The sequence below is a fragment of the Poecile atricapillus genome, chromosome Z, assembly GCF_030490865.1.
Source record: "Poecile atricapillus isolate bPoeAtr1 chromosome Z, bPoeAtr1.hap1, whole genome shotgun sequence".
Classification (NCBI taxonomy): Eukaryota; Metazoa; Chordata; class Aves; order Passeriformes; family Paridae; genus Poecile; species Poecile atricapillus.
The window spans coordinates 30,063,215-30,090,047 of NC_081289.1; the positions used below are offsets into that span (position 1 = coordinate 30,063,215).

A 26,833-nucleotide genomic window follows, 5' to 3' on the forward strand; every position below is an offset into this window, starting at 1 on the left:
AGAGCAACATGAAAAAGGCTGAGTCAGCTATTCTGGTAGTTTGGCCACTAACTTAATGCTTTTTTTACTGCCTGGTAATTATAGTTGGAATTAATAGAAATGACGCTTCAGGATTTACTTCTCTCTCTTTTGTATATCTCATAATTTTCTGTGTCTTCATTAGATCTGAGTAGCATTGAACTCACTTAAAAATACTTATTAGAGTTTGGATTCTTAAGGTAGAAAGGAAGAAATAGCTGTATATGTGCTATGTACTTGGAGAGGGTAGAGTTAGGATACTGTGCCAAGTAAGGCCAGGCTACTGGATGCATTTCATGGGTGCAGTGAAACAACAGCACTCAGTGCTGAAGCAGTTAACAGTACTGGCGCTTAGGGCTTTTATAATTAGGCATTGGAGATAAAAGGGCTGTTGCCAAGGCTAGTAGGCCTAAAATTAAACCAACCAGCTGTGTTTTAGTTTTAGCACATGTGAACGTGACGCAGGTGCGAGCTGCACCATCTTTCAACTCTTTCTCCACAGCCCACTGTGCTCTCTATTAGAATCTTGCTCTTTTACTATTTCAGGAAGCAGAATTCTCGTTACTATGAAACAAAGGAGATAGTAGATAAACAGATGAAAAATGGCATGAGCCCCAGTAAACGCTGCTGCATAGACAGTATGGAAGGAGATGCACTGGAAAACTGTTTCCTCTCTTCTGCTGAAGCTGCTTAGAAACCTAACATTGTTTGTACCTGTTACCAAATTATTCATAAATGGGAAATGCATAGACAGCTGCAGAACCAGAACTCCTTTCTATTGCTTTTCTATCCCTCTTTCCTTAAATATCTTTGGTGTCATTAGCACTGGCTTTTTTTTTTTTTTTTCTTTTTTCTTTTTTTTAATGTATTCTCTCTCTCTCTCATTCTCTCCTGCTCTTTCTGTGGACAAGTACATCTTCCATTCCCTTGAGTGCAGGAGGCCACCCTCACTGGAGGAATGGAATAGGTTTTCAGTCAAGGATTTAATTACAGCTGCATCAGATGAAAATAATTGGGATCTCAATTACCCTTCACTGTTTTGGGGATTTTTTGTTTATGGGTTCATTTTATTTTGTTTTTCTGAGGACTTTTCAGTTTCTTTGGTAGGCTCTTGTACAAAGGCTGTAGAGCATTAACTGCATTCACAAATTAATTTAACTGCTTTTGTTGAGACTGAAAGTTTAGCTGCACCCTTACGTATCTCACAATCATGGTACTTCAGTGCTTGTTTCTGTTTTCTTTCCTGAACACAAGCACAAAAACATCTACTGATTTCAGCTTTCTCTGGGATTAAGTTAAACTTGAATAATTTAGAAATTGTCCTTTGAAATTTAGGAGACTGAAGTGAACCATCCTCCATCACAGCTCGTCTGTCAGCTTAGCACACCTGACAACGGTAGTTACCAGTCAGTTTCCTGCTACTGCATCTTCTGTAAAGAGAAGAGGAATTGGGTCATGAAGACTCAGGTGGCCTCCTTCCCATGGGAGCAAGTGAGCTGTTTTGGGAGGAGCTTTTTGAGAGCTTTCAGGTTGGGGTAGGACACAATGGAGCTGCAGAATCCTCAGACAGGTTCTGGAAGAGTCTTAGGGAGGGCAGAGGGTTTTCTGAAGATTGCTGCCCTTCAGGAAGATGCGGAGTGAAGGAGGTGTAAGCCCCTCCCTGGAAGGACATTGGCTATGGAGGGGACTGGTTCCTATATAAGTTTTATTTCTGTGATCTAGTTAGTTAAGAGAGTCTTTTGTTTGAAAAGGTGTGTTCAGATTTTTATTCTGATCAAATTTGGCCTTTTTGGTTTTTTTTAGAATTTTTGGAGCCTTTTGGTCTCCTTAGGGAAAAATTGTTCTAGGAAGAACTCTATATGAATCTACTCCATGGCGTGGCTGAAGTGAAGTATAAAAACAAAAGAAAGGAACTTATACTTAATTCAAAGGAAAATAATGATTAAAATAAATAGTTGGGTTTTTTATTTTCCAATAGAATGCAGCCATTGGTGAAAACATCCAATGCTTTTGTGTGTTTTAAATTTGGCTCTTGACAGAGACCGCCTGTCTCTGTTTTGTGTCTCTTTCTCTGAATATTGTCAGACTTAAGCCTCTTTCAGCTGAGGCCCTGTCTTTGTCTTGTATGTATCTGGTAGAACTTTCAATAATATAAAACCAAATTAGAAATCCCACAGAAGCCCAAAGTTTTGAGGGTTGTACCCTCACAACATTGGCATGCTGCCACCCCTCTTGTACTGTACTTTGTGTGAGCCAGTTATAAAGGTTCTCTGGAAGAAAATCTGCATTTTTTAAAGTAAGTATTTAAGACTTATGTTGAACTTGGGATTTCCTCCTCAGAACTAACCTCCAGCAGGTAAGTGCATTGGTCTGGAAGGCCTGACAAAGAATAAAAATAGAGAATTATTTTAAAACCACAGTCTTGTATGATTATGTGACAGCAAGGTTAGAGTTATTCACAATATCCCCTCCATTTCCTTTCCTAGTCATAGCTGTATTGATCTAATAATTGTAGCATTCACCTCATAGAATTACATTTCCTTTTGGAAAGTTGCATAATTACTAAGCAAACATTTTTCAGACTTGAATTTCTTTTTTCTTTTACTTTTCTTTGGGTCTGTCTTCCTTTATATCTCTTCTTCATCTTGCACATTAACTTGACAAATACTATTGCTGACAGAGCTGGAAAACATTCCAGAGCATTTTGTCATGGTGCTAGTTTTCTCATGGTCTCTTACAGCTCATCTTTGCTTCTTTGCTTTCAGACCCCCACAAAAACACAAAATAAGGACCCATTTTCATATGAAGAAATGTATGACAGATTATGCCAGGGACCATTGCCAATCATCAAACTTAATATATGGCACTTTCAAATCATACAATTTTTTTTTAAAATACCCCAACAATCTGCAAAGCATTTTGAAACTGCATGCTGTTCTATGCCATTTCCAATTTCAATTTCTCAGATGTCTATTTTATCACAGATTGTATTTGGGTTTTGGGATTTGTTATTTAGTCATGAGTAGCAGCAAGCTAAACAAGTGCATTGTAGACTGTAGAAATTAAATCAGGGAGATGCCACTTCCCAGAAGCTCCTTAGTCCTTCAGTGTGATATTGATGAAAGATGTTATTGTACTTTGCTGCTGTGTGTGTTGTGACATATCCTATTGTGGTTACTACTGGTATCAGAATGAAATTATTTAAACAGTTCTCAGAAACTCAAGAAAATGCAGATGCAGAATAACTGCCAAAACTGAGAACCAGCTGCTCTGCTGAAAAAAAAATAATTGCTACTATTGAATAAATTAGTTTCTTATTTATTATTGCACTGAAATTCATTAAGGTTTTGGTTTTCCATTGAGGTAGCTTATGTACAAAAGCACATGAAAATAATGTAGATCTTTACAAGAAAAGAACAGTAATGAAACTGAAGATTAGCATTCATTATTTCATGTTTTTCTGGTATTATAAACATTGTCGTAAACATGGGGCAAGGGAAGTTTTGAGGACAAAAACTAGAAATTTTAGCACACTGCTTTTTTGACTGCTATTTTAAACTAAATTTTCAGGATTTTTTTTTGTTTGCTTTTTTTTCCCTCATGTACTATATCTGTGCTGCAAGCAGAGTATTTGGCTTTCTTAACAATATCAAGGTCTCCATCTATTGTGAGCATCCTGAATATCTTGACAAAAAACCCTCCACAAACTTAGAATAGAAGTCCCTTTTAATTGTAATAATGTAATAGAACAGTTATGTTGATATTTCAAGGAGACAAGAAAAACACAGGGATAGTCTCAACTCATTACCCCTACACTGAGATTTCTCTAGCAGTTTCCACAGATTAGAGGACTGGCCATTATACTGTTTTATAGTACTTTCAACAAATGATTGCCTTGCAGCAGTGTTTATGAATAATTACAGTGTTGTAATATGAAAAATTGAAAAGGCTTTAATGAAAAACGAAGTAGCAAATATACTTTTGATTGAAATAAACCCCCTTAATTCAGTCTTTTAAGTGTATTTGTATCTTTAACTTGCAGAATACATGGAAACAGGAAATGCAAGTATTTCAGAGGAACGCCCACTGGAATGTGCAGAACATCAGTCTTGTGTTTTGTCCCCAGAAGTTCCTCCATCTCCAAAGGCTAAAAGTAAATATATGTACTCTGTGAATGCAAAAACTGTACTGAATTTCTCTTTAATATTAACATTCATCTAAACGTATGAAGTGGGAAAAATATTAACAAAGTTATTGATATCAAGTATGTTTTTTTCTACCATGAATCACCTATCTTGACTACATACACTGGAGTCCATGCCATTAGAAAAGCAAGGAACTGTATTCTTAGAAAAGACAAGTCACTAATGGACTACAATGTACTGCATTGTTTGATCTTAAATCTTCTTAATTTATCTGGCCTTGTCCATTTCATAATCAAGTAAAACAAAAGTACTAAATATGTTTAAATACTCTGCATGTATTGTTCACATTCAAGTTAAAAATGGAATTTACTTCATCTTTCCCAGTGAGTGCATCTACCAATTGTTTTGCGTTTGGAAGCCTCTTTAAAGGTCACAAGTGTACTGCTATTCCATTCATCTTCTAACACAGCTTTCATACACTGTGGCAGTCACTTGTGTGCATGTGCTTTCATTTTATGTTCTGATTCACCGTTTCCACACCACAGCCACTAAAATAGAGCATTTTCTGAGTGTGGTGTCTTTAATGAAAATCATCTTCTTATAGAACCAAACCAGAATTTTGCCTTCAGTAATCATCCAGAGTGAATGTAATTGATTGCTGGCAAATAATTTAGCCTGTTTTTGGTTTTGTTGTGTGAGTTGTGGTGTTATTTTTCTTCATAGTGGTTTGTTTGTTTTTTTAGTATGTTTTTTTTTTTCTAAAACATGTTCACTGGGATAGTTTTTGTTCGTGAGAGAATGAAGGTTCCTGATGCATGTCAGATAATGATCTTCATGGTGATAGTGAATAAATGCTGTAGTTCCAATAGTATTTCCCATTGGGGTACTTAAAACATATGTGGTGTGTGAAGATAAATAGTTCTTTTGAGATTAGCAGGATTGTGAAGCAAACTAGCATATGCAATAGAAATGTCTGTCCTGAAATTAAATAGCAAATATTTTTAAAATATGTTTTACTTCTTAACAATAAGGTCATGATCTCACATTCCTCATTTCCTCTTGCAAGGTATAAATAATGTAAAACATGCAAGCTGGCTTTTGCTTGTCTATTGTGTAATCTGATACTAAAGAAAAGAAATCGTACATGATCATGCTTCCCATCCATCTGTCTGCCATTCATTGACAATCTAATTTTGGATAATTTAAACCAGCTTTGGAAGAGGGATAGCAGTACCAATTACCTTTCTGTGACTTTCATGAAAACAGGGAGCTGGATAGAGGCAAAAGACCCTAATTAGTACCTGTCCTCAAAGAAATAGGCAAAATCTGTCTTTTGTGTGTACTGGCTGCAATCAGCCAGTCAACTAGTGCACTCTCACCCAGGTCAGTCCAGTTTTGTCCCACAGAACTCATTCTTGCTCAGTAAGAAATACCGCAGGCCATATGTGGGACTAGGGACATGAATATAGCTCTGTAGGAAGCAATAGTTCTGTTTCTTTATAGCACACTGTATCTAGATTTTATAACAGGTTTTTTTATATTTAGGTATTTTACCTCCAATTTTTAGTTATAATATTAATCTGGAATAATTTTGATTTTCTAGTTAAAAATCAAAATATAAATAAACCTGGTTATATTTTTGTTTAGTTTAAAAGTTCCATGCAAAGCTACCATTGACTAAGAGTAGCAAGAATTTTGAATGCAAAATTTGTTAGATTTTACAAAGCAATTACATTCTTTTAATTAACAACTCTTGTTCTTGTCTCTGAAAATTTTGGTAATAACTGTCTGTGGTTATACTTTAAATACATTTTTGAGTATTTGAGTTAGCATAGCAAACAGTAACTGAAAAAATCTGAAACAAACAGAGCTTTGTACCAAGCAGTACACTTTTATCAGTTGATTCTTTAGTTATGCAAGTGTACTTAAGTCTGGTTTATGTATGCTGAGCTTAATATGCTCACTCTATTTTTCCTTTTCAACATTTTATTTTCAAAGATGGAGTAACATGGAAGCATCTGTGTTTTATCAAGTCTAAGCACTGCAGTTTCCACCAATATGACTGTTGTAAACAGTCATTAAAAAAGTTAAATAAAAGGGTTTCTTATTTGCTCCTGGAAACTCTTGGCTTTTTAATTTCTTATTGCTATTACTAAAGGTAGTTGTAACGCACACACACAGTACAGAATCAGAACCCAATGTGGGTTGATCATACTGAGTAGCTTTTCAGTCTGTAGGGGCCTTACTGCTGCCAGTGGGTTATTTGCAGAATGGTTAGCACTTAGTGTGATTCTACTAGTTATTACAACCACTATTTCCAATAGTGTTCCTCAGTACAGACGTATGAAGCCTATTGTCTTACTGTTCTGGTAGATTTCTTAACTAAAGAAATCTGATCAATTAAGGAGAAAACATGAAACACAATGTAGAATGCACTAAATGTGTTTCTGATAGACTGTAGGAAGGCATATTTTAAACATGTAGGGTTTGCCCAGTGTATTCTTCCACCATTCCATTTAATCCTGGGAGAGTGAGCAAGAATTATTCATAAAGCATATCTGCTTTGATGGGGGAGAGATGCATTCTTAACCACTCACAGTTTACAGAGCTTATGTAGTGTATTAATTAATTACAGCAGCAAACATGAACCCAATGCAGAACATGAGATATTGCTTTGTATGTTTGTAGAAACTTTCCTTTCCTGGATTAATTTTACATTCTTGGATAGTTGCTATTTCTATAAATTTTCAGGATTAGAAAACAGAGAAAGGGTAAGTGTATATTCATCTTAATTAAATGCAAGGTATAGGGCAATGCAGAAGAATGTAGATTGCCTCCAGCAAATTCCCAGGCTGGAATAAGCTGCCATTATTTTTGAACAGAGAACGGTGCATGAAGATGATTGTGTAGAAGATGAAGTATGGAAAATAACAGATACTCAATAAAGTTTAAAGAATGTGCATTTCCTTTTTAAGCATTAATTGTCCCAGTATTCTAATTACTGACTAATGGTGTGTCTGTTTTTAAAGGTGAAGCTGTGACTGGAGAATTATCAAAGCTCTTAGATGAAATCAAATTGTGCCAAGAAAAGGAATACTCTTTTGAAGATCTGTCTCATACACTATCAGACCATTATCTGGAAAATTTTAGTAAAGTATCAGAGGAAGATCTTATGACCAGTGGAAGCCAAACCAAGCTTAATGTAGTAAGTAAGATGGGATACAAGGACAATATATTCAGTTAAATCTGATTTATTTATAGCACATTCAAAAAAGAAATAATAAAAGAGTAAGAATAGTAAAAGGTTAACATCATAAAAAAATACATAACATGTGGTTCTTACAGATTTAGAATGTAATGTTCACTTAATTTCTCATTGTTTCCCACACCTCAGAATGGATTTTTATGTCACCACTAATCCATTCAGGTTAGTTGTCTTGAGCATGATGAGGGCAAGGAAGGGTTTTTTTGTGAAATCAGTGGAGATCAGTATGTTCAATACTAGTCTGAATTTTAAATGTTAACAGAATCTGATCAAAAATGCCCCCAGAAGAACCAGCTAAACATCCTCAGTTATTTTTCTTATACATTTTATTACTATATAGCTTTCTTGGTAGTCTAATGATACCGAAGGCTGAATCTCTAACACAGAAAATTGTGGTTTTGATACTTCAGTGATTTCCAAATACAGTTGAAGATGACTTCATTGCTACTAATATAATGAATAAAGTACTCTAGGATTCATTTCATCTTTATTGTAACAAGGTTTTTGGTATTTGTTTTTTTTTTTCTTTTTAATTGAATTCTCTTCCTCAGCCGTTTTCCTGGTTTCAGCTGGTTTAGGCTGGAACTTAAACCATGACATGAAATAAATGTGATTGCCCAGGGAATAAAGCAGAGAACAAAGGAAAACCGCTAAGTTTAAATTTCATTTAACATTTTTCATAAGTTTAGGAAAATTATGCTCACTTATGCAAGTGACATGGCAAGTTAAAACTTCATGTTTGGGAGGATTTATTATGACATATATAGACAAAATGAGATTTACAAAGATGCATAGCTGCCTTGAAATGCAGTAGATACTTTTGTAAAGCCCTTCAACATGTTTGAATGTTTAGATGCATAACTCATACTGAACTCAATATGAGCAAGATACTGATCCCATTTAAGCATTTTTAGACACTTGTCTAGTGTCTCTCTCAATTTAGGTGCTAACTGCTATTTAAATCTTCTCAGCTGCTGTTTTGCAGAAAATGTATTCCATATAAATCCGTCTGCTCAGGCCTAAATGAAATACAATGTGAATAGAAAGTATTCAGACACTAAATCTGTAATTTCTGTGACAGGGAAATATCAAGATAAATTAGGCAATATATGTCTTTGATATTTCATATATTTTTATTGAACTAGATGTGGAAACAAATCTTCAGAATTGGGGATTGTTTGAAGCATTTCGTGGTACTTTCCTACTGTGGCATCCAGCTTTTCTTTCAGAGAAAACTGTATTCAGGATGATGGGTGTGCACTCCTAACATGAAATTAGGATGGAGGTCAGAACTTGTTTTCCTCTGCAGTAAACCCAGCTATACAAATCTGCATGGAGAGGACTCTGCTGTGGTGTGAGATTTTCCTGTTCTAAAGCATCCGTTTAATTTTTTAATATATTTTAAGGTTATTCGATCTGTTCAGTTTCTACCTGGATGCCTTGCATAAAAAAATGAAAGCTGCTTCCATTTTTGACACAATGACTTTTAATTTTGGGCAGGTGCTGCCTTGCCTTTCTGTTTAAACTCCCTGTGTAGTACATCGGTGATATGAAAACCCACATGCTCTGTAAGGGGCCATGAAAGAGTAATTGGGAAGAAGCACTAAAGTGAAGAGATATGTTTAGCTCTGAAAATGATTGCACAGGTGAATGCTGCCATACTGCTCTGGGGGCAAGACCAGCAAACATAGTCAAGGAAGATGTGTGACAGTACAGTGATGATTGAAGAAACTTAAATGAATATTTATGTATAAGAACATGAAGATACAGAGAGAGAGAAGTGAGGATGTATATAGATGTGAAGAGTCAGAAATAGATTCCTTGGATATGTATTAAAGAAGAGAGATTCTTGCAGCTTTTTCTGACTTAAGTTTTCTGTTCTATGGGAAACTTCTGTAAGAATCTCAATAGGTTAAGTGGGTTCTCTTCTGTTATCTGCATTTGTTCAGCTCACATTTGTTTCTACTCCACATGCCAACACCCTTTGGAAGTATGGGCAGCACAGGACACCCTATGGAGTCTGTCTGGAGCAAAGACTTCCTGCCTGTTGGACTGAGCATTGCCTTTCTCTGTTACCAGCTCCAACAGAGGGCTGGAACCACATCTGGTGTGATTCTACTTCAGGTTCAAATCAGCAGGTTTTTCCTAACTTCCATTGCTGGCTGTGCTAGCATCAGCTCTGAAGAGGTGTAGAAGTTAGCTTCCTGTTGATAATGTGTTAGGTGGTGCCATTTCCAGACCAAATGTCGATCCCAGAGACAATGACTGTTGAAGGCTTTTCTACTTGTAGTTCAGCAATCTGAAAATTTCTGAATCCCAAGTCGTGCCACTTTGTGACCCTTAGGGAAATTCTGCAAAGGCACTGGCTGCTTGGACATCTGCAATTTTTGCATCATGCAAAAAGAAATAGGAGAGAGAGAAATAGAAATAGGAGTGAGAAATAGGAGGCCAAGACTGGGGAGTTTCTGATTTGAGTAGTAATTTGTGGATCATAAACTTAAGAAGCTGGAGCAAAGAGCATCAGGAGCCACCTCACAAGGACAGCATAGGCCTGGGAAAAAGAAGGCATCAGTGAGCAGAGGGTATTTTAAAGCATTTTTTAAACAATTGACTCTTTTCAAGAGGGCCAAAACTGCTCTGGCTAAATGAGGTTATGATTGATTTCAGACTGCAGAAAGGAGTGTCTGTCTATCCAGAATCCATAGCCTGGAATTCTGTCCTGAGTTTTAACTGCTTACCTTTATTGTTTGAAACAGTGGGGCTCACAGTTTTTGTTTAGTGTAAGGGTAGTGTGGATGCCTTAGCTGTGGATTCCAACATGTGGAAGCAATAGCTTGACAGTAAAGTCTGTACCAGGAAAAGTAATGTTCAATTCTGTCCATGGCATAAGGGTAAGTTTCAACATTGGTTTTATCATCTCCCAGATAAAGTACTGATCATCGGGCTGTGATCCTTTCTATTATTGTTTCTGCATTGTACAGCCACTGGAAAAATACCAGTGCCATCTGGAGAGCAGGACTTTGTATGCCTTCTTCACAGACACATTCTCTTTGTCTGGTTTTAGGTATCTTGCATTGTTTGTTGCTCAGTGATACAGCACTTGTGGAATTCTATACTTTGAAAGAATTGGGTTGGAAGTCTTTTACATCAAGGACAGAATTGAATCCATTCCTCCATTTCATGTGTTATTAGACAAGCAGTCATCCAACAACGTAACAAGTTGTTCTGGAATGTTTGTAGTAAAGAACTACCTCTTTTCATCAAATTTTGCATTGAAAACCATACATGTTTTTATTACTTTATAAGTTTCTATTGGCTAGGTGTGTGATTTGTGACAAGGCATTAAATCCCCAGAGATTTATGCACTTACAGTGTTTTTTCAAGTTAAATAGGAAGCATAATTTGCACAGGTCTGAGATTGCGTGAAAAAGAACAAAAAGAAAAAAAAAGAAAAAAGAAAAAAGAAACTGTTTTGTTTAATCATCTGAGTTCCAAATTGTTAGTCAGCTTTGACTCTTAAATTTCCTTGGGACATGGAGAAACTGACTAGGAAAATTGATGGTCAGGATCTTGCGGACTGGAAGGCATCGCATCTGGGAGAGGGAGAGTACAATTTAGCAGTAATTAGAAGTAAGGACAGTAACAGTAGACCCATAGTGTAGACATGAATAGGAACAGATCTGGAGATGAGCGAAAATGTCCCCACAGGATGCTTCCCTTCCAAAAGTTGAAAGGGGAACTGTGACAGAAGAGCAGATTTTTAGCTTCCTGAATGGGAGGGAATGATTAATGAAGAGGGAGAAAAGACTGAATGCTGAATAGCAGAAAGTCAGATGAGAGTAAGTTAATGTGATTTTTCAATTTAAAGAGTACATTATAAAGGATAAACCAAACAAAGTCAAAGCTGCACTGGAAATGTCATAATTTAAAGGTTTTCTTTTGCCACTCTGGCTGTGTTTGGTGTGCTGTCATGCAAAATATTAATGCCTTTACTGGTCATTAGAAGAAGTACATTACAACATACCATGCAGTGAGCCCCACATTGTCTCCACAAAATCGTTCATTGTCACCACAGAATTAAAGGCCAGATTGAACACAGTTTTGCAATTTTACTTCAGAGAGACTTCCAAAAGACATTCATAGACCTATGCATCATTTTAGTTGGAATTCCTATTATTTCTCAATGACTTGTATGCTGGGTGGGGCCGACAGTCGGTTCACAGATTTTTTTGCCTCCAGTTGCTGTCTTTGTTTTTCCCATTTTGGTCATTGGGATGTGAATGTACTCTTTAGTTGACCTGTGTATGCAAAGCCCTGAACTGTGGAAAGCCCTGACTGATGCTGCACAGGCAAGCTGAGGAAGCTTTATACCTGTGTATCACTCAGTGCTGACGTATTACAGTTTTCCTATGTTCCCTAAATAAAAATCTTTCAAAAACCCTTGAATTGGATTGTTCAGTGAGTCAGAAAAGCAGCTGTGCTTCAAAACTTATTTCAGAAAACATGAGGTGGAAAAAGATATAGGAAAGTCCTTGATTTTATCACAGTTCAATTAACTAAGGTGTTTCCTTTTCAAGCTGATTTAAGTACGATTGCTAGAAAAATCAGATTTTGACAGTAAATTATAGCAGTTTCACATTATTTTGGTTTTTTTTTCTTTTTTTAAAGTATAATTAAAAAAAATATTTATTTTCCAATAGATGGCAGTCTGGTTCAGTAATTTCAAGAACAAAAGCAACCATCTTATATAAGAGTTTTCCAACTTTTTTCATTTCTGCGTTAAAATTGTGCATTTTAACACAGCTGATAGTCCAAACTGCTTAAAAATGAACACCTTTAATTCCTCTAGGAGAAAAATTTATGGAACATCATGACATACATTTAAGCTACAAACTAAAATGTCAGGACTAAATTTAGAAGTGTATCATGGCAAAGAGGTTGCATACCAAGTGAGTGTTAAACAATCTGTGTGAATTGAACAGCAAGCAAGAAAATTTAAGTAGTATAATGTACATAAATTTATAACATACAAAGCAGGGATCCAGAAAAATTAAGTGAGTCTGGAAAATTAATGGAAGACAGTCAAAGTGTGTACTGTGAGAATCCTGAGCTCTAGCAAGAAGATTGCTTTAGATTCACCTGTCCAGGGTTGTCTAAGAGCATTACCTGTTTCCTGTCAGGTGCGAGGTTCCTGTATACGTGTTCATGTGAGGACAAGTAATTCTAATTGTATTATTAAACCCAGAAATGCACTGTCTTTACTGCAAAGTATTTGTATGTTGCTTTTCTTAAAAAATAATATCAGAAAATAAAAATATGGGTTTTTTGTACATGTAAGAAATTCCTATGGATATCAAAGAATATTTTACTTTTTACTTGCTTTGGCCAGGCTGTGACTGCAAAAAAAAAAAAAAAACAGTAGGAATTAAGAATTTCTTCACTTGCATGTGTGTGTGTGTATACATTTGCTAGATATACACATTGGATACAGTAAATCTCAGACTTTTTTCTTTTGTAAACTTCATATTTTATTTGAAAAATATTTTCCTAAAATTGACTCTTAAAAGGGCTTCATCTTACTTTGTATTCAAAAGTTTATTTCAGTCTTTGTTTTGAAAAGTGTGATTTTCTTTTCATGTAGGAACCATCACTGTTCCATATTTTTTGAGAACTGCTGAGATTTTTTGAGCTAAAACTAATTTTAAAATGTGCCACTTCAATAGAACTAAGGCTCCAAATTGATGTATATTCTTCAGAACAGTCTCTTTAATCTTGTGTGTTAGGTGGTTGCTTGCAATGTTTGCTTTTACATTTATGCTGTTGTGTTCAGAAGCATAATAAAAAAAAAAGTGTTACTGATTTTCAAGTGCAAATGCAATATCTTACTGTCTTTGGATTTGTGACATAAGTGTAGATTAAAGAAATAGTTCCAGAGAGTTTTCCAGCAGAGTATATGTTAAAGGGTTTTGCTCAATTATATGGCATAAATACTGAGAAACTTAAGGTGCCCCTAATTTATTTGTTTTTAAGCTGAAGATAGTAAAACCGTGTAGTAACTGCACTACTGTGGGATTTCACAGAAGTGGCAGCAGCATATCTGTTTAAATTTAATGTGGTTATATAATAGATTATAAATGCTGGCAGCAGTAATTTAAATTTAAACATGAGGAAAGGTTCTGTGTAGTCTCAGGGAAAAGATTTGGATTTCATCACAGGCATATAAATGTCAGTTTCTGCTTAATTCTGTCATCCAGATTGGGAAGTTGATATTTGTGCATGTTGAGAGAGTGGAAAAAATATACTTAAAAATATAATAACATTGCTGAAAACAGTGATGGTGCATATTCAGAGATACAATTTTTACTCTTGTGTCAGAGTATTAAGAAGATGACTCTATATAACAGCAATAAAACTATAATCGTATCTGGTTTATAACTAAGGAGAGATTCAAAAGCATAGAATTATGTGGTTTTGAAAGAAGTTGACTAAGAGAATATATTAGGGTGGATAAAATTTATGCATGGTTTTTCAGAAGTCAGTTATTCTGATTAATTTTTTTCTCAAAGAAAAAGAGAAGTTATTTTTTTATAAAAAGTGCACAATTTCTTTTTTATTTCAAAAATTAATAATCCCTAGAACTTGTTGAGGAATATTTAAGTAAACTATTTAGTAGCATTATTCAAAAATACTCTTTTGGTTTTTACATTTAATATAACATTTAAATAAATAATGGCTGGATTGAAATATAATAGCTAAGAGTGACCAAATATGCTCAAGTAAAATAATTGCTTTCTTGAGCCTTTAAAAACACTGCACACTTGCATGCATGCATTATTGAGAGAGTGACACAAAATTTCACAGAACAATGATGATGAGCAAGCCAGAAGTATATACAATGGATTACTAATGAGGATACATTAAAAACACATTCCAGAACAATTTTGGTTTCTTATTCATTAGGGAATATTAATCAGGCCTGATTGTATGGGGGCTTCAAAGACAGAAACAGATAAATTTTAAATTATTTAATATAGTAACATTTGCTGAATTTGATAATAAAGCTTCAATGTATTTTGCAGGTATTTACGGTGTATTAAAAAAAGGAAGAGAATTGTATTGAGAGACAGTGTTTGGAAGATTGTTGCTTTACTGAATTCCCTTTTTGTAAGAGTATAAATATAGATTTATATATATAAGTATATGTAAAATATATATATAAGTATAAATTATATAATTTAGGTATTGCCAAATTTTGATGTTTCAAGAATTTTGTATTAAGTTGCTCTTTCACCCAGTTCATTTATAAATCCTATTTTGCAAGCATACACTGACTCTTTTCTCTATGTGAAGTAAAAGTATCTCTCCCAGGATATGTAAACATAATTTTTTAGATTCCCTTGTTGGAAAGGTCTACCCACTCTCTGAAGATAAGATTATATAACTTTAAAAATGTATTTTTAAAAGCTACCACCCAACTAAAAACCATCTGCTACTCCCAGTTTCTAGTGCACACAGTAGTATTTCCGACTGAGAACTGTTGTTGCTGCTACTTGTTTTCATTAGATACTTATAATGGGACATCCAATACTAAACACTTGGTCAACATGGAATGATATACTTTCCATGAACTCCTTTACAAAATTATTTCTAAATTCTATTTAAATATGAGCTGGTGATTACAAAGAAGCAGAGGGAAACCAACTCAATGCAAATTTTGCTCCCTCTTTTAGGCTACCTAGTGAAGGGGAGTCCAGTCATTCTAAATGTATCCTTTCCTAACCTGTGTTCTGTAGCTATTAAAAAACATTATATTCTCTATCTGTAAGTTAGGCTGTGCTTCAGCACAGTGTTGTAAAAATGTATGTTATAGGGGTCCTAATAGCAGCTACGTGGAACTCTGTGCAGAATTATTTGCCTGGCATCATGCTTCACAGCTGACTAAATTAGCCTGCAGCTCCCTGCTGCTGTGATTTGGGGTAGAAGGATTGCTAGACAATCCTCCAGCAAGCTGCACAGACGTGCATGTGAGAAAGCCAGTTCATCTTAAAGAATATAAAATCTCAAAACATGACAACACTTAGTGTGATTTAAAATGCATGGAGTTAAATATAACTAGGGAAAGGTTGGCCAAACCACCAGTTCTAATCTGCATTAAAAAGTACCTACTCTTTTTTCCACTCAAATGATTTTCTGGAATATTTAAGCAGACTGTGCAATTATGTGTGTGCAGCAAATTCCTTGGCTATCAGGTACTAGCAGGAAAATAGCTTACAGACAAATGTATCTCTCTGCATGCTGTTATGTGTTTAGCTTGCAGTGGTGAAGCCTAAAGTTATCTAATCCTTTTTCTCCAGTCTGTCACATTGTTTACCACCGTGACCCTGTATTGCTGTTTTGCAGAACGTGTGCTCTAGACACAGGAATTGTCTTTTATTGGCTGAGTATGTGCTTCTTATATGTTAAAATCTGACAGAGTAGAAAAGAAGGAATGCTTTGTGGACACCCTCCATAATTTGCAATGCTTCAGGCTTGTTCTTTCTTAAAGCTGTGTTTTTCCTGACTAAGTAATCTTAGCATTTTCAAGTTTATTGTGTATGTAAGTCTTTCCATACTGCCAAGCACTTTGACTTGCCCTTCTGTGGACCCTTTCATCTCAGCTGAATCTTTTATATAAGGATCTTGGATATGGGTTTAGAATTTTTTCCATATAAAGTAATTATAATACAAGCTTTTCAGATCAAAGAGCTTGTTTGTCTTTATGGTTATAAAGCTGTGTGTAAATTTGGGGTGCTCTGGCAATGATGAGTTAAAATTTGTCTACTCAAAAATTCTGTTTGACAGCTAGGTTTTATTAAATTGACTACAGTAGATTTTATTTTTACAAGGACAATTTTAATTCAATACTGAGCACATATGTAATTTGAAGAGTCATCTCTGTTTTATTATACTTATATGAGCACCAAAGGTATCTACTAATCTCGGTAGGATTAGCCAAGATCTGAGGACTTTATCAGAACTGATCTTGAAATCATCTTCCCAATATGAAATATATTTACTTTCATTAAGTATCTTTTTTTATATGTTACTCAATGCTTTAGAGAACCCTTTTTCTCATCCATGTTTCAGGATTTCTTTTTAACATCCCTGAGCTGCCTGTGCCATTGTGCCGCTGTTGCCAGTGCTGATAGCAGAACCCGTCTCTTCCATTTTTTTTGATACTCTCAGGGTCTGTCATCCTGGAGTATTCAGTAGCGTACAACACGATGCCCATTTTTAAGCTGCAGACTCCAGATTCATTTGGGACCTTCCAAGAGAGTTTCAGTCACTTCTAGAGGACAGAAGGAGAAGATATTACCAGGAGATTTCCACCCAGACTTTTTTAATGTTAACATCAACTGTCTCTTTGTGATATTATTATAAAACCAAATCATCAGGAAGACTAAGTTATTGGTCACCAAAGGTGCTTCCCTCAAGCCCTTACCTTCCTTAGAAGTCTGTCAAAAATAATTCAGTCATGGACTCCTACCCTCCATTTCCCTTGGGTTTCCCCTCTCCTCAAACTGTTCTCAGTCAGAATCATATTTCCAGATTCTCCTTCAAAGAGAACAAAAAGTTCTTTTCATCTTCCGTGCTTCTCTCAAAATGCTTTTCCTGCCTATGTGATTTAGAGCATCACCAGTAGGAGTGCTGATACTCCAAAGGTATATTGGCTTATCACATTTGAGCGATAGAGTATGGAACAAATTACGTGGTCTAGAAAGAATATTGAAGACTTTGCCAACATTTAGGTACAACCAGATTTTAATTTCTGAAAATAAATTTTTTGCTGTCTGGAAAAATTGCTTTTGGTAGAATATAAGAATGAGCTTAGATATATAGAAGATTTGTTTTTTACAGTTGTATGTAGATATTTACCTGAGGGAAAAGATAACTGAGTTAATAAGGAAAGAAGGAGAATCTGTCTTGGAATCTAAACAAAAACCACATTGTTTTAGAATGTTTTAGCTTTTGATGTTTCTGCATTTTAAAATATGGGAATTTCTGTAATATTTTAGAACTCTTATCACTGTTGTCAGCAGTGATAAGGGACCAGTGCAGGTTTGATTTTTCTTTATAATACATAGTGACCTAAGAATAAATGAGTGGTATACCTACACATCAAGTTACAAACAGTAGAGGGAAAAAATATTAACTGTTTTTGTATATACCTAAAATCAACACTGATTTAATGTCTATTCCATTAATGTAAGAACAATGTCATTAAGCTTGGAACTTGCAGTGTAGCCTGATGATCACCATCTGACAGGAAATGCATGAGAAAAATAAGAACCATATGGGTATGTCTCAGTTGTTTTCTCTAGTCAGTAGAACAGCATCATTTTATCCCAATGGTATAAGCAGGAGATGGAGCCTGCTAATCCATCAGAGCTATCTGAACTTCTACAAGGCCCAGTTGGAGATTAAATGTATGGTTTCACTATATTTTATTCAATGTTTCTTTTTGAAGCTAAGTAGGTACTTTCTTAGAAGCAGCAGTCTCACTTTCCTTTCTTTGCTTCTTAAAAAGGTATACAAATAATGCTAATGGCAAATAGTGTGCCATATTTCACAGGGCAAAATGAACACCCATGATAAGCTAATACAAAATAATGCTTTGTCTGAAAATTGTTCAGTAGCTGAAATTAGAGCATTGGGCAGTTTGTTTGGACTACTTGTTTAATTTTATTTTTATTCTATCCTAATTTGCAACAAGGCATATAAAATAAATTCAGTATTTTTCTCCTTAAGTCTTGAAATAGTTGACCACTCATAGCATAGAGTTTCATTGTATTCTGTTGACAGATTTTTCCAGCCTCCATTAATAAGCTTGGCAAGTACAAAATTAATAGAAAAATATACTGGACCAGATCCTATACCTCTATGAAATATAGTATCTCAAGGAATTCAGTTAAGGGCAAGATCCCAATTATTTACTATACATTAGAAAAGTTTGCCCAGGGACATCAAGAGTGTGCTAGAAATGCACCCCCTTAGCTTTTCTGTGACTGTAATATATACTGGAATCCTTGTCTGATTTCAGTGGTATAAATTCTTAAACTGAGACTAGAATCAGAAACCAGATTTATTTGATGCGTTGTGTCACATCATGCACGTGTTGGTCCTTACACCAGTTTCTTTATTTTTCCAGAGAAATGTGAGGGATGAATGACTTACACAATTTTGAGTATCTATTTTCATTTCTCTTCTCGTGGCATCTATCCTTCCTAAACTTACCACGAGCTTCAGTTTTCATGAGGGAAAATATCAGAAGAGGTTATTTGCTTCAGTAATTATTTGTGATTAAGCAATTTGCAATAATACTACCACTATTATTTTTGTTCATATTGGTGCTCTGCCTAATATCTCTGAAATATGGGCTGTTCACAATCTGCGAAGAAGCACTCTCAATACTGCCTATCAAACAGACAAAAATCATATTAAAATATAATTACTTTTTATTGCTATGCTGGTCTTTCTTTCAATTATTAATAGTTTCTTACTTATGGATATTGGAATATTTATTGCCTTGCCTTTGTCTCTGTCAGTGGTGTTTCCTGTAAGAAATTGAAATAATTTTAACAGATCGTGATCACTTATTTAGTCATTGATACTTCCTAAGAAGTGTAGTGCTTCACAGGAGTTATAGATAAAAGCAGATGACTGACTGACTTGTTTAGCTATATTTTGTAGGAGCCTAATGACATTATATTATGACTCGCTAGAGAAAGAATTTAAATATTAAGTCTTCAGATACCTAGGAATGTGTCTGGAAAAGAACATAAAGGTGTGCTTGTATTGCGGTGGATCTGAATGTGCGGTGTTGAATCTAACACAGGCAAAAAGAACAGTACCAATGAGCTCGCATGGGAAAAGCACCCCTTGTCCTACATCTTCCAGCAGTAGGGGTTACTGAGATGACTGCAGTGACATCACTGATTTAATTATATAAGTCAGGAAAAAGCAGCAACTTGCAGTATGTGAACTTCACACTGCCAGATTTTCCTACCAGCCATAGCAAAGACTTTGCCTTTCTAGTGAAGATGATTTTGAATGCTGCTTCCACGTGCCATGTAAATCAGGCTGCATTGAGAGCTGTTCTCCAGTTGATAGTATTCTGCATCTCTGATGGGATGGGTGTGTGAGTGATCCTTTTCAGCACCTCTAGAGGAGTCTGAGTCATTGCTTGCACTTCTGAGAACAAAAGGTAGATTACTCTTTGACTGATCTTTTCCAGTTAGGCCTTCCACTTCTATAGCCTGCTAAGACATTTCAGCTGTCAGCTGTTCTACTGTGTTGTGTTTACATTCTCTTTAGCACTTGGCTGCCAATATGGCAAACCACTAGTAATTTGTTACTTCTGGATCTGTAAATCATCTAGCAAAAATGTTTTTCAAAGCTCTTTTGATTAGCTCTCAACCAGCATTCATCTTCAGATGACGAACTCAGTACTGCATATAGTTCTTCTTTAGATTGGCTTTGTCTATTCAGGTATGATTTTCCTTTACGTCCTTTATTAAGCCAACAGCAACTTAATGGAATAATAACTGCATTTTCATTAACATATATCTACTGAGAAATATGTGTGCTAAATAAAAAACTGTGCACTGGAGGAGTAATAAAGTGGTGACTTCTGCCTACTCTCTTACCACCTGATTTTTTCCCCTAATTTAATTTCTCTTCCTTCTGCTCTATATCATGACAAATAATGTATTTTCTATAAGTTTCATCATACTGCCACCCACTTACCCACCCTCTCTTTCACAATTTTAAAAATGGAAAAATGCATGGTTTACTGCTGATTTTCATGGCAATTATATAGTGGAGATTTTCAAATGTTACATGATATCATTGAGATGGTATAAGGCTGTTAAATACAGAGATCTCTCTTTAGCTATTCTCCAAGAAATATTTTCTCTGAGACATTTAAAGCCAAAAATGGTGGTCATTACTTTTAATAATGATTTTTTCCTTTATGCAAGGGCAAATAGTCTGTAGCCTTTAATTCCATTTAATATTTTTAAAATTATTAACACTTGACTTTGCTTTTCTGTGGGCTTCTATGCCCTTCATTATCAGTTTTTTCTTTTTCATCTGGTACACGAGTTTTTCAGTGAGTCACATTTTGGAGTGAGTCATGTGCATATTGATTCAGGGAGACGCATAAGTCTGTCATTAACATGAGAAATTCCATTAACTTAATTGGAACTGTTCCTGTGGTTAAATTTCAAGACTCAAAAAAAAGTTACCAAATTCCTTCCCTTTTTGCACAGCCCATATTTGTGTATACCCTTCCTACATACCAACATAGGTCAAACCTACTATGACTGTGGGATGGAAAGGCATTCCTAGAAACACATTTCTGTAGCAGAGTGTCCTTGCTGTCTATATGACTTCCTGGGTAAATTCTGTTTTAGGGCTTTATGCTTCATATGTTAAGTTCTTTCTCATGGTAAAGCAAAGCACTTGAAGTGCTTTGATATTAAATATTTGAAATTAAGTGTGCAAATAGTCTGATTTATTAGTATTAGATACATGCTGAGAGTTGGACAAGTAGTTAAAACACAGGTTCACTCTATTTTAGCTAATGTTAAGAAAGGGAAATTAATTTGGCAATCCAATCCTGTCCCAAACACATATATTAGAGTGGAGTAAGTTATGCAAGTGCCTGTGTTTTGATACATTATAGAGAAGTAGCTTAATCCATAGATTAAATATATTAAATCAGAGAATCAAAAAACACAGAGTTGGAAAGGAGCCACAAGGGTCATGGCGAGAGTCCCACCCTGTGCCTGAGAGCATTGTCCAGACTCTCCCTGAGCTCTGTCAGGCTGGTGCTGTGACCACTGCCCTGGGGAGCCTGTTCAGTGCCCAAACACCCTCTGGGTGAAGAACCTGTTTTTAATACCCAACCTAAACTTCCCTTGACACAGCTTCAGGCCATTCCCTTGTGTCCTGTAACACTGATCTGTTCTTGAGAGAACAGATCACTTACTAGGTTTTTAAATCCTAGAACTTTTGTTTTATCAATGGTTGCATCCTTCTATGAGAGTAATGCAAAGATTCAGAATCATCTTAATATTCATTATTTATGCTACATGCAAGGATGAATTAAAAATTTCAAATGTATTGCTCTACTTTCAATACATGTCCAGATGTACTCATTTTATAATCTCATTTTTACTTAAAATTTTGACCTTATTCAGCATGCATTCTACTTGCCATTTGTTTCCAAGATGCATTTCCTGTACAACATCAGATCCTCCTCTGGAGGCAGTGATTAGTTTTGGGGTGCTCATCAGGATAGGTGTCACTAGCACTTGCCCACTCAGGGGCAGCAACTACACAATCACGTAGTTTTCCTCATGTATGTGGATTAATCACCTTTGCCTAAAGTTAATACATTTTGTGTTTGCTAAATGCAGCCATTTGACTTGACTCTACTGACTTCAACTTACAGGAATTTCTTCTCAGAATCAGATGTCACTGCGATCTTGAGTTCAAAGGGTGTGACTGCTTCAGATGTGGTGTTCCTTTTAGAGCCCCTGTCAGAAGATACTGTCACATGCAGCTGGGCTGATGTACAGTGGTGTAGAGACCGTCCCACATCTGGAATGCTAGAGCTGGGATTTGCAGGATCAAAATAGTCACAGAATCTCTCAAGATGATTCCTGATGTAGCCCAGCATTTGTGCAAACTCACCTCCTTCAGTTTCAGCATAGCCAGCACATCAGGAACACAAACTTGGTGACCATCTTGGAGATGTTGAAACAACATGTCTAGCATCCCACAGGGATTAAGACAGAGGCAGGTACAGAGTACATTTCTCCATCATTCTGCTGCTCTAAATACAAGACTATCTTTGTCTTCCTGATATTTTTTTGCAGAATGCAGGAGGTGAAGTCAAACTCTAACCAGACTCATAGTGAATGAAAGGGATGCAAACTTGGAACATGTTCATGAAAGAATGGCAGCAGATGTGCAGTGTAAGGTGAAAGACAAGATAATAAGGATGGGAAACAGAAGAATGTTTGTAGGGAGAAGGCCTTGAGGGATGTGGGAAAAGTGTGCCCAAGTTCTCAAAACCTTTCACCGCCTGGGAAACAGGATATATGTCATAACTGAGGCATCACCTTCTCAGGATCCTTGCTGACTATCAGAAGGGCACATTTGCTTAATGTGGGGATGCTGCTGTAGAAAAATAGTAACTGATTGTGTTATATATCATGCCCTAATGCTCTTTTTTTCTTCTGCATACCGCAGGCATTTTCCCCTGAGAGCAGCCTGGGCAGCAGCAGGGGGAGCACTGAGAGCACAGAACACTGTCACAGCTCTTCTGTCCCTGGCTTGACTGCTGCAGCTGCTGGGGACAGCCGTGGCAGAGATCAACCTGCTTATCCTAACTTATAGAAGAGATTCAGGAACAGTTTCCTGCTCTATTAGTTCTTAGTATAATGTCAAAATAGAATACTAGGTAACAGAACTGTAATTTTTTGCTTTTTTTTTGCTTTTTTTTTTTTTTTTCCAGTGTAAGGTACATGTCCTTTGGGCCAAGGGCAGTTAGAAGCACATCTCTATAGAGATGACAGAAAATACATGTTTGACCAATTATTTCTGCAGAAGAAACTTCCTACTGACCTCATTGTTTCAAACTGAGTGGCAGCATTTGGCTTATCAAATGTCTGGTTACTTTCTGACTCCCGTAATCAGAAGGATATTGCCTTCTGGATTTCATCTTTGCTGCTCCATTTAAAACTATTTCCTTCCAAAGATAAATGATAAGTTAATGTTCGTGTCTCCAGAGCTATGATGCAATAGCAAATGGTAAATGTCCTCTTGTTTTGTATGTTTAAGAGTTTTCTAATGCTGTTTTGCTCTAGCAGATACTGTTTGAAAGGGTATGTGAAATACTTCTGCAAATGAATGATATTATAAAAAAAGCAGATACAAGAAGGAAAGGTTTTGATGTTTGGTTTTAGGTTTCACTGGACTAGTACAGGAAAGTCTCCTACGTATTCTGAAACAAGGGAATTGAGTCCTATTTTTCCTAGCAGTGGCTGCTTACAAATGTCAAGGCAGAAAGCAGACCAGTCTTCACTAAAAACTGAGAAAAAGAGGGACTGAAAGGAAATAAGATGTCTTCTATCATTTACTGTATTCCTTGAAAAACACTTGTCTAGGTAATAATACATTAGATAGGAAATAGTTAACATCTATTAAAAGGAAGGCCATATATAAAGGTATTTATGTATGTTTTATACATTGTGTACAGCTGCTGAGCCGTAAACTTGGTAACTGTAAGTAATAGTTAAGATTAAAGCTGCTCTCACCTCCTCTTGTTGTTGACTTAAGAGTAGAACAGACTTTTTCTGTTGTTTTTTTGTCTGTAGTCATCATTCTCTCTGCTGATAAATATTCCTCTCTTAAGTCAGGATGGAAGTCCCAAGTTATTGTGATAGACAATCTGATACACATACATGTTTTGGAGAATCAACAGCATCTTTATAAAGTGTCCTTTAATCTAAAGTAGCCTTGTGTGCAGATTTTACCTTTTATGTAGATGGAGACATGAAGAGGAAGGCTTCCATACCTAAATTTGGAAGACGTGATTTAAATACATATTAAGGGTGAAAATGAGAGGTGATGTGATAGGCTCAGTAGTGTCTGAAGAATATTTGCCACTAATTGTAGTGGTCCAGTGTTCTTATGCTAGATCTTACTGCTCTCTCACTGCTGTATCATTATTTTTCTCTCTTTACACAGAGAAGTTACTTTGTTAGTCTCTTACTACTGCAAGAAATGTCTAATACATGATTCAGTGTTCCAGTAGAAAACAGAACTTTTAATAAGTCTTTAATTCTCTATTAATATCTTGTGATTTCTCTACAAATTTTCCTTTTGCATATCATATCTAATATTATGTAAGGTTTTCTGTTCTGTTTGACAATATATGTTGCTTGTGCCTCTTCTGACTTAAGCAGAAGTTCCCTCACTGGAGCTTAGTATTGCAGTTTATATCAACGTTGCCATTTCATAATGTCTAATTCAATTAATTGAGTAACTGTGATTTTCATGGCATTTTAAAACTATATTTGTTTGGGTGGTTTTAACTCAAAACAGGCATAAATAAGAGGTTCTAAATTGTGCCTGTGTTTCTTTACTTGACAGAAATATCTTCTACTCTATTTATTTATTTATTTTCTGAGAAGTGGGCATAAATAACTTTGGTTTTACTAAAACTCTCCCTACAGGGCTATATCAAGGCTTCCCAGTAGCACACACAGAATTAGATTTTCATGTTCAAAGGATCTCTAAGGAGGCAAAATTAAATTACACAACAGAACAGGAAAAATTAGGGAGTTCTGGGAAAGGAATGAAGGCTGTGAGAGAGTAACAGGAAATTGTGCTCTAGGTTTGGAATCTTACGAGTTTGTGTGACAGTCTGAGCTTTGTGAATTGATTGTAGATTTTTCTGTACCTCATCTGCTTCTGCCAGACACATCCCTCTTCCCAGGGTATGCAATCCCAGTCTATCAAATTTGGGGTACTTTTGACCCCTTTCTCTCATGTAGCTATGAAGTCCTTCCTTCCTCTTTGCAAATGCAGCTCTCTTTCCCTGCAGTAATTCCCACATATCTCTCCCATTGCCTGGGAAGAACTGGGCTTCTGTCAAGCAGGGGTGGGTGAGAGAGGTGATGGCAATAAGTGTTTCTTCACCCTCCAAGTAGACTTTTCCTAATGGTTCTTTTTTAGTGCTTTATTGGTGTCAGAAATCTGGGCAAGTATAAAAAGAGACATCCCTGATCTGCAGTAGTCCGTGAATTAGTATGTATTATGTTCATACCTGCATTGTCTAGTTGCATGAGAGTGCCAGTTTATTCCAGTCATGTGTCTAATGAACTCTGGCATTGACTGATCCTTTTTTGAATGATCAGGAGATCTGGCTATATACTTTCCACTTCCTCTCATTCATATTGACATTAAATTCCTGTGATTCACACGCTATCTTAGGCTATTTATATAAAACACATTTAGCGGAAATATACAACTCTCGTTCTGCTTGTGTATTTTTTTTTACCGTTCAATAATTGTTTGGCATGGGTTTTTTTCACTCTGTACCTGTAATAGCTAAATACTCACATGCTCCCCCTTCATTACCTCTATTGTAATTCATCTTCCTTTAGTTGTGTTGAATATTTCTCGTTTATATTATCTGTGATTTTTACCTTTACCAGGTGCACTGACATTTTTATGTGACTTTGGTCTTCATTCACTTCCATTGGCTTGTAAGGTCACGGCTAATGTGTATTACCTGCTTTACTGTGCTGAGCACTGCTGCAGTTCTTGGCTTTGTTCTCTAGGGGGCAAGAAGTGCTTTATTCTCTGGTACAGCAGTCCTGAGATATAAGATACAAGTGTAGGGCAGCTACCATAGAAGATGGCATTATAAATAGAGGGGAAAGACCTCTAGTCTGCTTCCTTTGTCTATGCAAATACCTAGCAATAATAGTCTTTCATGACCTACACTCTGCAGAATTAACCCAATCTTTTTAATAATCACTATGGGAATATTGGTTGCTATGGCAACATATTCTGTGGTACTACTAGAGTGTCAAAATAACCTAATGAAATACCATACTAAGAATGTTTTAGAAATTGACTTCTAAAATAAAAAGTAAATAAATCCACCTAACTTTGCAAGATATGGCCAGATTCATGAAGTCTGCAACAAGGGAATAACCATTTCCTAACCAAGGGGAAGCAGAACAATGGAGTGGGATATATTGTGTTTCTAATCTTTGATGCATGACTTGAGATAGAATTTAGAAATATTTTCCCTGCTTAAATTAATGGTTTACTAACAAATTTTGTGTTAAGAAGTTAGCACAAGAGTCAAGAGTTAAATGGTCCTCAGATACTACACAATTTGAATTAGTGCCTGTCTTTGTGGTGCCTGTGCTTCTTCTACAGTTTCTATCAGCTTGTGTTTATCTTTAGAGCTGCTGCTGTTTCTCTACTTCTTTTCCCACCTACCTTTCTTTCACTTTTCTATTCCCTTCCATGCAGCAAACTCCATGCATTTCTTTAGTCTATTGGCTAAAATAATCTGCAGTTAAGTGTTGAGGCTTTTCAGGTGATTTTTACATGGACCCCATTGCAGTGTTTTAGAGTTAATGTTACCATCAGATTGATAGCTGTGGTCAGCCATTGCCTCAAACAGTCCTATTCTGGTCAAGCAAAAATCCAGCCACTTCTGAAAGAAGCGTTCCTAAAGACAACATTTAGTATCTGAGTATCAGGCAAGCTGCTCAAGCAAATTTGAAACAGGCTGGAACACCTATTCCATATACCAATTTAAATAGGGATA

At 36.0% G+C, this 26,833-nt stretch overlaps 1 protein-coding gene across 3 annotated transcripts in view; it reads left to right on the plus strand.

Annotated features, from left to right (window-relative positions):
* The window catches only part of LOC131573653 (ankyrin repeat and sterile alpha motif domain-containing protein 1B-like), a 409,781-nt gene that overhangs the window by 71,923 nt on the left and 311,025 nt on the right, over positions 1 to 26,833 (plus strand). For all 3 annotated transcript variants that reach the window (XM_058827806.1, XM_058827807.1, XM_058827808.1), the window contains 2 exons: positions 4,061 to 4,171; positions 7,193 to 7,368. In XM_058827806.1, the coding sequence (XP_058683789.1) occupies positions 4,061 to 4,171; positions 7,193 to 7,368 (287 nt within the window). The remainder of the gene's footprint in view (positions 1 to 4,060; positions 4,172 to 7,192; positions 7,369 to 26,833) is intronic.